The sequence below is a fragment of the Drosophila melanogaster genome, chromosome 3L, assembly GCF_000001215.4.
Source record: "Drosophila melanogaster chromosome 3L".
Lineage (NCBI taxonomy): Eukaryota > Metazoa > Arthropoda > Insecta > Diptera > Drosophilidae > Drosophila > Drosophila melanogaster.
The window spans coordinates 5,922,055-5,932,899 of NT_037436.4; the positions used below are offsets into that span (position 1 = coordinate 5,922,055).

Sequence of the window (10,845 nt, forward strand, 5' to 3'; positions counted from 1 at the left end):
CTTAGCTTCCCACATCGAGACGAGATAAGCCGCAAAGAATTTCCACAGCTAAATGCGAGATACTAGGATACTACGAGATACGTCATATATCGCAAAGAAAACCACAGCGAGTATCATAAAAACCAAGTTCCCGAAGAGTCGCCTGCACAAACCTCATAAACATTGCCAGTTTCCCCCGTTTGTTGCTCTTATCGCAATTGACGGGATCCCCTACTTTTTGCCCCTCCCCTCCTCCATGAGCTGTTCTGCGGGCTTCAATATTGATTAAAGAACGGGCGGCATGCGGTTGCCCCTTCCAGTGCCCCCACCACTTGCATTGAGTCATTTACATGATCGTCGGGAAAGCAGAGCACAATTGGAGAACAAATGAAAACGCCTCTCGACGAGCGCAACGACGAGCGTTTGGGGCAGTGCTGGCTGTCAGTCGATGATTAGCCCGCTCGCAGGTTAGACATTCCGCTCCCAGATAAAGAAAACTACCCCCCCGAGCTCGTCCACGAAAATTGTTTTCAAATAGATAAGAAATCGGCATAAATTTGAAGCTGACTGCAGAAGACATTTCAATTGGTTCACGCAAAGCCAAGCAGCAACATGCCTTCCGATCAGGATCCGACTCCAGAGCAGATAAGCCAAGTCAAGACTAGCATTCTGCAGAGATTGGAGAAAGAGCCGCCAGCAGGTAAGTTAGGGCAGTCGAAAGAATCACATCTAATCTGGTATATACATACATACACATACAATCCCAAAAATAGAACCATTCCATCCCAACGATCTAAAGCGAATTACGGACAGTGACCTTTGGATCACCAAGCTACTGCAGGTCTATGACTTCGATGTGGAGAAGTGCATCACGAGGTTGTGGGATAACCTCGCGTGGCGGAAGAGCTTTGGAGTTTACGACATCACCGAGGCAAACCTTAATCAGGAGTTTCTAAACGATGGCTCCATCTATGTGCACAACAAGGATAGGGACGGAAAACCGCTGCTGATCCTCACCATCAAGAAACACTCGAAGAGCCGCAATCAGGAGGATCTACTGCGCATCCTTGTCTTCTGGATTGAGCGTTTGCAGCGGGATAGTAACCTGGACAAGATTACCATTTTCATGGACATGACTGGCGCCGGTCTGAGTAACTTGGACATGGGCTTCATCAAGAGCATCATCGGAGTGTTCGAGACCAAGTATCCGTATGTGCCTAACTATATTCTGGTACATGATTTGCCTTTTCTGCTAGATGGTATGTAAACATTGTGGTATCTGTAAAGATCAGCATATTGAAAGGATGGTTTTCTGTGTTTAGCTGCCTTTAAATTGGTGAAGACCTTCCTGCCCCCCGAAGCGCTGAAGATCCTTAAGGTGACCACCAAAAAGGACATCGATCAGTATGTGGACAAGGATAACTGCCTGAAAATCTGGGGCGGTAATGATGACTACGTTTACAAATTCGCCTAAACAACTTGCCCAACAACTTTGTATTATAGTGTAAATAAAAATACGATATTTATTGACCATACCGCATAGTTGTTTTTATTACTCCAGCGAAAAGCTTTGAAAGCTTTTCGTAGTGCTTCCACTCGAGCTAATTGCAATGCAGGTGGCATACCACCCACACGATCACGATCCATTGCAGCAACTCGCGGGTGGGAGGTTGGCTTGGTGCTGGGTGGCTTGCCCTTTTCGGAGGCCCATTATAGTACCGCGCAGAACCAGGTGCTCCACATTCAAGCCGCACGCCGGCCGACTGCTAACGATCGCCGCGATATACGATCGTGGCTAGCCGCTGGCAGCACCGTTAGTCGGATGTTCAGTTTGCCGCACACGCTCGTGGAACGCACTTGGATAGCGCTCCGTAGTTCTCGCTGTAGTACCTCAACCTTTTGTACCTTCACCTCTGCTCCCCGTTAAGCACAATCTAATCACACTGAAAGTCGATTTCTGATAGGGCGCCAAGCGATAGGAGGAGCACCGCTTTACCCATTGGAATTCAACTTGAATGCTTAGTCTTGCCACAAGCTTGGTAGCGAACGAGTGCGAAAACTAACTGGCAGCATGGGCGTCAAGGTCAAGGAAACGACACCCCAGCAAATCGAGGAGCTGCGCGATAGGTTCAATCGCAAATATGCCTCATCCCCTCCGGCAGGTGAGCTAATCCCAAGCAAATGACGGATACAAGGTGCAACTAGCGGCTCTAATAAATTATGTGCGACTGGGTTTATGATAGCTGGCAGGTTTTATTCCGTAATTACCAGATATGTATATAGCTGCGTTCGGTTAGTAGTATTTTTTATATGATTCATTCCAGCTGTCTTATTTGTAGTGCAAATTCTCCAATTAGTAGGTGAATAAATCAAACAGACCCGCCTTTCCCAATGACTTGGCTGTTCCAAGTGCACTCAAACGAAAGCTTTGAACTTGAGACCTGAGCTATAGCTTCTCAAAGTACTTAATATAGAATTGGGTATGGACTACCTATGGACGAAAGGTTAAGTATCAGCAGTCAAAGATTAAGCACTTCTGAATGTTTTAATAGATTAGAGTTTCATTTGCTTAGTTCTTCAACTTTATGCTATCGATCCTCTTCTTATCTTGTCCAAATTTAAATTCACCCCTTATACATATGTTCAGAGATTAAAATCAAAATTTCATGAGCTAAACATCAGAAGAGCTGAGATATGATATTGTAACAATACACAATAAGCTACATTATCTTCAATAACTATATATAAACACAGATAAGAATCCAATAATTTTATTATTGTTTTACATGATTCGCGCTGGTAGCACCTTTCCATCCGACCGATATTGATCGTATTCGCAACGATCATCTGTGGCTTCAAAGGTTTCTGGAAATGTATGATCTCGACATGGAGACCTCCTTTAATTCGCTGTGGGAAACCTGTATCTTGCGTCAGTCAACTGGGGCAAACGATATCGATGAGAGCGAGTTGAACCAGGAGTATTTGAAGGAGGGATCCGTGTTTGTGCACAACACTGATGTGGATGGCAAGCCGTTGTTGGTATTCCGCGTTAAGATGCACAGTAAGTCCAAGAACCTGGACGAACTGATACGCATCGTGGTGTACTGGGTGGAAAGGACTCAGAGGGAGCAGCATCTGACCCAGTTGACCATATTCTTCGACATGTCGGGCACGAGTTTGGCCTCCATGGATCTGGAGTTTGTGAAACGCATTGTGGAGACATTTAAGCAGTTCTATCCCAATAGCTTGAACTACATTTTGGTATATGAACTGGGCTGGGTACTAAATGGTAACTATCATCTTTGGGAGTCATTTTTTCACTTTGAACATTAACCATGACCATGACCTTTTGTTGTTTTTCTACTAGCTGCTTTTAAGGTCATCAAGGCGGTGCTGCCACCCAAAGCGGTTGAGATTTTAAAAATGATATCGAAAAAGGACATCAACCAGTACATTAACAAGGATAACTGCCTGGCCATCTGGGGTGGCGAGGATAACTACGAATTTAGCTTTGTGCCGGAGGCTAAAAAGGTCATTTCCAAACCGGTGGCTGCCAATGCTGGCGATGATGACCAATTCGCGGACAAAAAGGTAAGTTAGTGGTTTGAGTGGGGTATATAGACACAGCTTTTACTACTACACCACCCACAAGAGACCAAATCTCGAGCGCGAGTCGGCGGTTGGGAGTGTCCTTGTGACACGGCTGCACCCGGAAGAAGTCGGTCCCTCGTTCGCCTAATTGCTTTTTCCAAAACCGCACGCGAACCGACGTACAGCGCTCTCTGCCATAATTGATTCACATTCTTGGGACGTATTGATTTAGGGTGCGCTGTTTGCGTGTCCTGCGTGAGTTGCCTGTCCCCAACTGACCACTAACCTTATCCAAGCGAAGGTTTAACTCGTACACTGGGGGAAATATTTGGGATTATCTTCATAGTTTGGTACAAATTAGCCATTTCACTTTGCTTACAAGCTAGATTAATATGTGATATTCAGGTTCAAACTGACATCTTGCGAAAACTATAACAATCTTTTAGGTGCAGCTGCATATTCAAATCATAGTTTTAATCACGAAATCTTCAATTTAAAATTTACAATGGCTCATGCATTTTACGAAACTTTTAAGCATCATATAGATGTATAGATAACATAAAATATAAAATGTTTCCCCCTAATTTTTTTCCCAGTGCACGTGCGCTTTTGTGGGCAGAACATTGTAGTAGCTATTTATAGCCTTTTATTTGACATATTGCTAAACTTTCTGTTTCTGGCTGGGTTCAGTGGCTAATGGTCAGTTCTCGAGGCCCCGAAGCGTTGACCCGAAAAAAGTAGAACACACATTTTTTTTTTTTTTTTTTTTTTTTTTTTTTTTTTTTTTTTTAGAAGCGATGAATCAATACAATGCAATAACAGTAACATAACAGCGCAATTAACATATAAAAGATAAAACCAAACCTCTCACTAATCAGAACACACATTGTCAGAGGGATTATGGGCGGTTCAATGTGTGCGTATTTGTGTCGTACGTGCACTGTATTTGTAAAAATGACTCCCAGAGCGGATATTATCAGGCATTTCTCTCACACCCACGCCAACACACACCCACACGCTGTTATCACACCCACGCGACGTCATCGTTTATAATGCACTCTCTCTCACTCTCTCTTTCTCTCATTTCAACGGCACTTTCATTTCATTTACAGTTGCAGTTCATTTTACGCCAGACGGAAGCGGCAGCAACAACAGCTGGAAGAAGCTGATCGAGTGTGAGCGAGACAGCAGTCACGGAGCGAGCTTTTGGGTATGCTTTCAATTCAGTAGTATTTTCACTTTTGCGCGAACTAGTCACAAAAACCTGCAAAGCAATCGCATTTTACGTTTGTTTCTGTCCTCAACTTGTCGTAATCGTCATGGAAATGTGCAATCTGTAATTGTTATTAACAAAGGAGCAAACATAAGTGGAAACTGCATTGTTATCGTACCAATTGATATTCACTACTCAAAGTTTAAGCAAAAACAACAAAATGCCCAGGGTATGTGTGTGTGAGTGTGTTCGTGTAGAATGTTTTTTGTGTTTCATGCTCATTGAATTTCGCTTAAGAAATCTGTGTCATTTATTAGAATCAATAAATCATCTATAAACCATTGAAAACCTCACAGTATTTAAGTTTATCCGGCAAAGCATAATGGACACTGTCCGTCACCATGATCATGTGTGCGTTACGTGGAAGTCAAGCAAAAGCACAACAAATCCGAGTCGGATCGAATTTGACTTGCCATTCAAGACGATTACTTCACCCTGCATACTTTCTTTTGTTCGGTGCTGAAAATGAGAACTGTTGTTTGTTCAGTTTAAGTTAAGGAGAATGAATGGTTTTAGGTACCAGTTGGAGTTTGTATCTGGAAAGCGAATTGGTGGAAATGAACTAGTAAAATGGCTACGCCCATAAAGACCGGCTTAAAGGGCAAGTTAAAATTTGAAAATTCGTAAGGCTTATTTATACAGATATAATTAGAATACTGTTAAAGGAGGACTTTATCCGTAGAGTCAATTACTTTTAATACGATTTAAGTATTGTTTTTGCGAGTATCTCAAATATTTTTTTTAAACTATACTGATTCAAAACAGCGTTAAAAAACATTTGAATATATACGAATTTACTAACGCGTTTAAAAAAATCCCTAAAGCCACGCCAGGAAATCCACAGTTTTAGGGTTGCCAGCTGTTTTTTGTTTTGGTGGATGCAAAGAGCACAAGAGCCCAAAAGTCCGGCTTTGTCTATATGTCTTAGATCTTGAGTCTGATTAAGGATATAAATTGTGTGTGGAGACTGGCGAATGTGACCAATGTCGGAGGCAGGGCGTTTTAGTTACGTGAGTGTCCGATTGCATCCGAAGGGCAGATAAAACCCATGATTCCAATGCACAAGTGATGTGCCAGTTGTCCCGCACAGAATAAGCGACATCCGGCTGAAGACCAAATGAAACCAATTCACCCGGCGACCTCCAGTTCGAGTGGAACCTTCGCCAATAATGCCAGCTCAAGGGTGCCAAGAGCAGTGGGGCGGCCCTTCTGAAAATGACATGGAAAAGCACGTTCGATGGGGTCTGATGAGAAGGGGCCGCACCGAAACCATCCTATCCACCAATCAAAAGACGGTCATTTCAACGAGTTCTCTTTCATCGGCAGGTCACCTTTGTCGATTCCGCTCCCATGGTGCTCAAGGAGACCAACATCAACAAGATGCACACTCCATCCGAGGGTAAGAAATCAGGCCTTAACCCATCTAAAAAGTTTTGAAACACGCATAGGTCCCAATTTAAAATCGACTTTCCATTTATCTGCACTGCTCATTATGTCACATATATACTCATACATATCGTAGCTCCAAGTCGCCTCATTTTAGTTCGTTATACTCTATAAACAAAATTTTTTGGTCCCACCCAAATTTGAAATTTGAAAAAATCTGCCAATTAATACCAAGAGGGCTTTCCTTGATCAGGCATGTTGCACATCAATCCCAAGGATTTTGTCAACTTCAATTCCAAGAATGCGGAAGCCACGATGACCATCAAGTCTATTGCCACCTCGGCAGTGACGTACAAGGTGGGTGAAATCTACACGCATACTTCATATACCAGATTAATCCATCATTCCGAAACCTTGCAGATCCAAACCACATCGCCGGAGAAGTTCCGTGTGCGACCACGTTGCGGCATCATCCAGCCCAATCAGGAGGCCACCATCAACATATGGTTGAAGTCGGAGCACAAGCTTAGTGACGACAGCAAGGATAAGTTCCTGGTGATGGCTATGGTCGCGCCAGGCGGTGAATGCGGTGGCGCCGATGTGACCGAGCTGTGGCGGAGCAAATCCCCCACATCTGCGGATGTGGAGCAGCATCGACTGGTCTGCCGCTTCGATGAGAACAAATCAAAAGCGCAGCTAGATTGCGCAAGCAAGTCCAGTAAGGCCAGCGTGGATTGCAGCAAGAAGTCCGGTGCTGTAAGTATATCCTAGCCATGTAAAAGCGAGTGTGTACTTCTATTGTAATAATTTCGTATAATAGGGCGTAGATCCAGCTACGGCAATGGAGCGTCAGTTGGCATTCACCCAGAACCTGCAATACGTGACGCTGGCGCTGTTGTTCCTGTTGTTTGCCGGCTTCGGCTTTCTGATGTACCAGCAGCTCGGCCAGCACGCCGCTACCTGTCCCAAGGCAACGGCGTATTCGTGCGCTAAGCGCAAATAATATTTACTTAGCCCGTGCAATTTGACCAGGCAGGAGCTAGACATTGCCGCTCGCGATAGCCACAACAATAACGAAGACGACTGCGACTGTCCAGAGCTGGAGAACTGTGCCTGTGCTGTTGATTTGATGAATCTAGGTCTGGACTGTGCCGATACGATGGACCAATACGATGGCGAATGCCTCGAGGCACTGATACAGGCGCATCTGCAGCTGTGCCTCAGCTGTCAGGGCACTGGTGATTGGCAGCTGGGCGGCGTTGCTGCCGGCGGCCATTTGCTGGGATTCATCGCATTCGCAAGGAAGATGGTGCGCGTCGTTCTTTCGCTATCGCTGCTGTGCGGCATCTTGTTCGTGAGCTTCTACCTGGGAAGCAACTACGGCGGAAACTCCACCACCACTACCATAACCACCTCCCTAGCCACAGTCGACTCAGGCAGAGGCAATCGTCAGCCGTGTTACTACTCGTAGTGAAGCCAAAACCCTCAACTGTGCATGCCAGGGTGGTTCGATTTGTTCAGCAGTAAATGCAACTTGTTCACCTCTGTACACGTAATAATCCATTTTGACCCTTGCCAGGTATGAAAACTACAAATATTAAAGCCTTCTTACATACTTCAATGGCTTGCATTCATGAATTCCCGGGTCCTGCGAATTGTTTAGACACCTTTGCTTTTAAAGGTAATTTTAAGATGTTTCCCTTCATTGCAAATCGAACCACCCTCCAAGCAAATACATATTTTTGTATAAATCTTAAGACCTACCATAAGAGTAACAATTTCGTGTTTCCTGATATTATTGAGTAAATGATGTCTCGCGCTTACGAGACAATCTCCCAATCTTTTGTAGCTTTTTTGCCGGTAATCTCCCATTTGCCCCGCCTGAGCCAAGAATTTATAATACACTGTGAGTAGGATGTATATCTTTGTGTATGATATAATCAAGTTAATTAGTTTGTAAATAAATCTCATTTAGTTTCCTTTTGCGTTCAAATACAAATTTACTACGGCTTCGTATTGCGAACGAATATATATAATAAACACTTAGTTGGATTGATAAAGAAGTTTTCGTCTTTAGGCAGACTTGTAAGATATAAGCGGGCATCTATTTATCAAAATAAAAAGAACTTAACAGGATTCAGTTCGTAGATCTTAACGTACAATAAGCAAAATTTCCGATCTATCTTACGAATCTGGGCTACTCATTGCCTTCCTTAAGCGTAGGGTAAGCGTACGGGTTCGTAACTTAGTGTTACCAAAAACAAAGTGGGAAAGTCAGCGTATTTATACTCAATCTTATGTCTTTTTACCGCCCCGCTTGGCAGCAGGCTTCTTGGCCTTCTTGGGAGTCGGTTCCTGAGCAGACTCCTCTTCGACCTCCTCGGCGGCATCATCCTGCGGCGGCGTCTTAATCTTTTTGCTGCTGGTTGACGCCTTCGCCGGCAAGTTTTCCTTCTGCTCCTGCTTATCTACATTCTCGGCTTCCTTGTCGGCATTATCCTGCGGCGGCGTCTTGTTCTTTTTGCTGCTGGTTGACGCCTTCGCCGGCAAGTTTTCCTTCTGCTCCTGCTTATCTACATTCTCGGCTTCCTTGTCGACATTATCCTGCGGCGGGGTCTTGTCCTTTTTACTGATGCTGCTGCTGCCAGACACCTTCACTGGAACATTCTCCTTCTGGTCCTGTTTGTCCGCTTTGACCAAAAAGATTGCGTGCTGACCACCGCCAGATGCGAGCAGCATGTGCTTCCCCTGCGTGTTCTTGCTGACAACCACGATCGGTTCGAGCTCATCATCGCCGTCGCCAACGCCTAGTTGATTGTTGACACCGGAGCCCCAGGAATACAGTTTGCCATCAATTGTAACGGCATAGGAACAGACTTCGCCACATCCAACGGACACAATCTTTTCGGTCAGCTTCTTTACAATCGTTGGCTTCTCCACAACATCCTTGACATCGCCCAGACCAAGCCGACCGTACTCCGGACGACCCACTACGGAACACTTAAGGTCCGTTGTCAGGATGACAGTATGGTGCTGACCGCCGGCAATATGTCGGATATCTTTGAGTTCCGTCTTGATGGGCGTCAGTGCGAACTCCTTGCCCTTTGTCTCGTGGGCCAGCTGCTTGAAGTTGTTAAGCCCTGTGGCCCAGATGACCTGTGTCTGTGACTCGCGCATGAATGTGCAGTAGTTGGTGGCCCAGATGGCCTCAAAAGGTTTGGCCCGCGTGATGATGAGCTGGGTGGGCCGCAGCAAGTCGCGTTTGCCACGACGACCTGGGGGTTAACATTTTTTTAATACGAATTTCGTTGAAAATTTGAATGCCAAGACTTACCCTCTCCGGAGATGGAACGCTCCGACAGCCGGCCGAGTTGTCCCTGCTCAGCGCAGCCCACGGTAAAGACCTTTCCGGCAGTGGTCAGGATGACCAAATGATCGGCGCCGGACGCGATGCTACAACAGACAGTGCCCTCCATCAGATCGATGGGCGTACGCTTGTTACCATCGATGGTGAGGCCCATGTTGCCATGAGAGTCCCGGAACGAGCCCCAAGCGAAGACACGGCCATCCTCCAGCAGACAAGCGGAATGCGAGTCTCCCGCCGAAATGCACAGAGCCTTGCCGGGCAAATCGATAAGATCCGGCTTTGACTCGCTGCCATCCTCGCTGGTGTCACGGCCTAGAGCACCTTCGTCATTGCAACCGAATGAGTAAATGTCCCCTGACTTGGTCAGCACCAGGTTGTGCATGCCACCGGCGGATATGTCCACGGCATCCGGGATGCCCGCCACAGGGCTGAGACGCTTGCGCTCCAGTATGTCCTCGCCGAGACCAAGTTGGCCCACATCGCCGTTGCCGCAGACTAGCACGTTGCCGAGCACGGTCCTCCGCTTGGGCAGCTCCAGATGAAAAGCGATTCTGGCGCGCTTCGCCTTCGGTGGCTGCTGCTCCGCTTCGCCGGCATTGTTGTTATTAGTCAGGGCCTTTCTGCGCGGCATTTTAGCTTGTATTTTCACAATTTTTTGTCACCGAAACTGGAAATAGTGCGTTTGTGTGTGTGTGTAAGAAATATATATAAGGTTAGGGACGCCGGTGATGCAGCTTAGTTCTGCTCACACTCACAATGGAAATAATGCCGGTCTCTGGTTCAGCGGGAGTTCCACGTTGTCTAGATGGTGTTGCTACGGCGGTTTGGAGGCGAGTGAAAACACCAAATGCAAGCGAATCCCAATGCGACCTACCTGGGTCGAAGAAAATGCGCGGGAAGCGGCGGCAGCTGGCCTTCAGGGTACAGTGTTGCGGGCTTGGCGAATTCCCCGCCGCATCTGGCTATTAGCGAGGTCACACTCCAATTTCAGGGTCGCTTCTGCGCCTATTGACCAATTGTTAGTACATCTTTGTTATCTTTGCACTGTTCCTAATTGCAAATAATAAAACAAAGCCTGCTATAACCCACAGTTTATTTATTTCGAGATATTGATAACTTTTAGAATGGAGCGTAGCGTGAACTCAAACTATGACAGTTGGTTAACAGTTCTCTAGCGAGTTTGCGAGCCGATTGCCGACCGATTCTATCGAAAGAGCTATCGATAATGTGCGGGAAATTTAAACTTTCC

General features: G+C 45.9%; 3 protein-coding genes across 11 annotated transcripts, besides 1 other annotated feature; 2 read left to right on the forward strand and 1 right to left on the reverse strand.

The window, feature by feature from the left end:
* On the forward strand, window positions 1-1,513 carry CG32407 (uncharacterized protein). Of its 2 annotated transcripts, none has more exons than NM_168147.2 (3): window positions 1-679; window positions 753-1,238; window positions 1,302-1,513. In NM_168147.2, the coding sequence occupies exons 1-3, from the start codon at window positions 592-594 to the stop codon at window positions 1,451-1,453; spliced, it is 726 nt and encodes a 241-aa protein (NP_729113.1). In that variant the 5' UTR covers window positions 1-591; the 3' UTR covers window positions 1,454-1,513. The 2 variants fall into 2 exon arrangements, with proteins under 2 accessions (NP_729113.1, NP_001261456.1); NM_001274527.1 differs by having other exon boundaries at window positions 422-679.
* A 294-nt stretch (window positions 1,514-1,807) lies between these two features.
* Window positions 1,808-8,066, forward strand: CG33523 (uncharacterized protein). Of its 6 annotated transcripts, NM_001259713.3 has the most exons (8): window positions 1,808-2,141; window positions 2,783-3,268; window positions 3,347-3,570; window positions 4,683-4,780; window positions 6,170-6,242; window positions 6,483-6,586; window positions 6,650-6,985; window positions 7,050-8,066. In NM_001259713.3, the coding sequence occupies exons 1-4, from the start codon at window positions 2,051-2,053 to the stop codon at window positions 4,737-4,739; spliced, it is 858 nt and encodes a 285-aa protein (NP_001246642.1). In that variant the 5' UTR covers window positions 1,808-2,050; the 3' UTR covers window positions 4,740-4,780; window positions 6,170-6,242; window positions 6,483-6,586; window positions 6,650-6,985; window positions 7,050-8,066. The 6 variants fall into 5 exon arrangements, with proteins under 6 accessions (NP_001246642.1, NP_001014569.1, NP_001261457.1 ...); NM_001014569.4 differs by lacking the exon at window positions 4,683-4,780; NM_001014566.1 differs by lacking the exons at window positions 1,808-2,141; window positions 2,783-3,268; window positions 3,347-3,570; window positions 4,683-4,780 and adding an exon at window positions 4,817-5,012 and having other exon boundaries at window positions 7,050-7,848.
* Window positions 4,320-4,447: a mobile genetic element.
* Window positions 8,067-8,207: 141 nt separating the features above from the next.
* Rcc1 (Regulator of chromosome condensation 1) lies at window positions 8,208-10,719 on the reverse strand. Of its 3 annotated transcripts, NM_168151.3 has the most exons (4): window positions 10,471-10,558; window positions 10,352-10,410; window positions 9,564-10,263; window positions 8,208-9,504 (listed from the first exon to the last, which is right to left on the reverse strand). In NM_168151.3, the coding sequence occupies exons 3-4, from the start codon at window positions 10,225-10,227 to the stop codon at window positions 8,525-8,527; spliced, it is 1,644 nt and encodes a 547-aa protein (NP_729118.1). In that variant the 5' UTR covers window positions 10,228-10,263; window positions 10,352-10,410; window positions 10,471-10,558; the 3' UTR covers window positions 8,208-8,524. The 3 variants fall into 3 exon arrangements, with proteins under 3 accessions (NP_729118.1, NP_523943.1, NP_729119.1); NM_079219.3 differs by having other exon boundaries at window positions 10,352-10,719; NM_168152.3 differs by lacking the exon at window positions 10,352-10,410.
* Window positions 10,720-10,845: the final 126 nt, after the last annotated feature.

Excerpts from the sequence above, each read along its gene's own strand:
- CG32407 (NM_168147.2), top strand. The coding sequence starts at position 592 with ATGCCTTCCGATCAGGATCCGACTCCAGAGCAGATAAGCCAAGTCAAG. Across the intron at positions 680-752 it reads GGAGAAAGAGCCGCCAGCAG|AACCATTCCATCCCAACGAT; the intron begins GTAAGTTAGGGC and ends TCCCAAAAATAG. Across the intron at positions 1,239-1,301 it reads TTTGCCTTTTCTGCTAGATG|CTGCCTTTAAATTGGTGAAG; the intron begins GTATGTAAACAT and ends TTCTGTGTTTAG.
- CG33523 (NM_001014569.4), top strand. The coding sequence starts at position 2,051 with ATGGGCGTCAAGGTCAAGGAAACGACACCCCAGCAAATCGAGGAGCTG. Across the intron at positions 2,142-2,782 it reads TGCCTCATCCCCTCCGGCAG|CACCTTTCCATCCGACCGAT; the intron begins GTGAGCTAATCC and ends TCGCGCTGGTAG. Across the intron at positions 6,243-6,482 it reads GATGCACACTCCATCCGAGG|GCATGTTGCACATCAATCCC; the intron begins GTAAGAAATCAG and ends TTCCTTGATCAG.
- Rcc1 (NM_079219.3), bottom strand. The coding sequence starts at position 10,227 with ATGCCGCGCAGAAAGGCCCTGACTAATAACAACAATGCCGGCGAAGCG. Across the intron at positions 9,505-9,563 it reads GCGTTCCATCTCCGGAGAGG|GTCGTCGTGGCAAACGCGAC; the intron begins GTAAGTCTTGGC and ends GTTAACCCCCAG.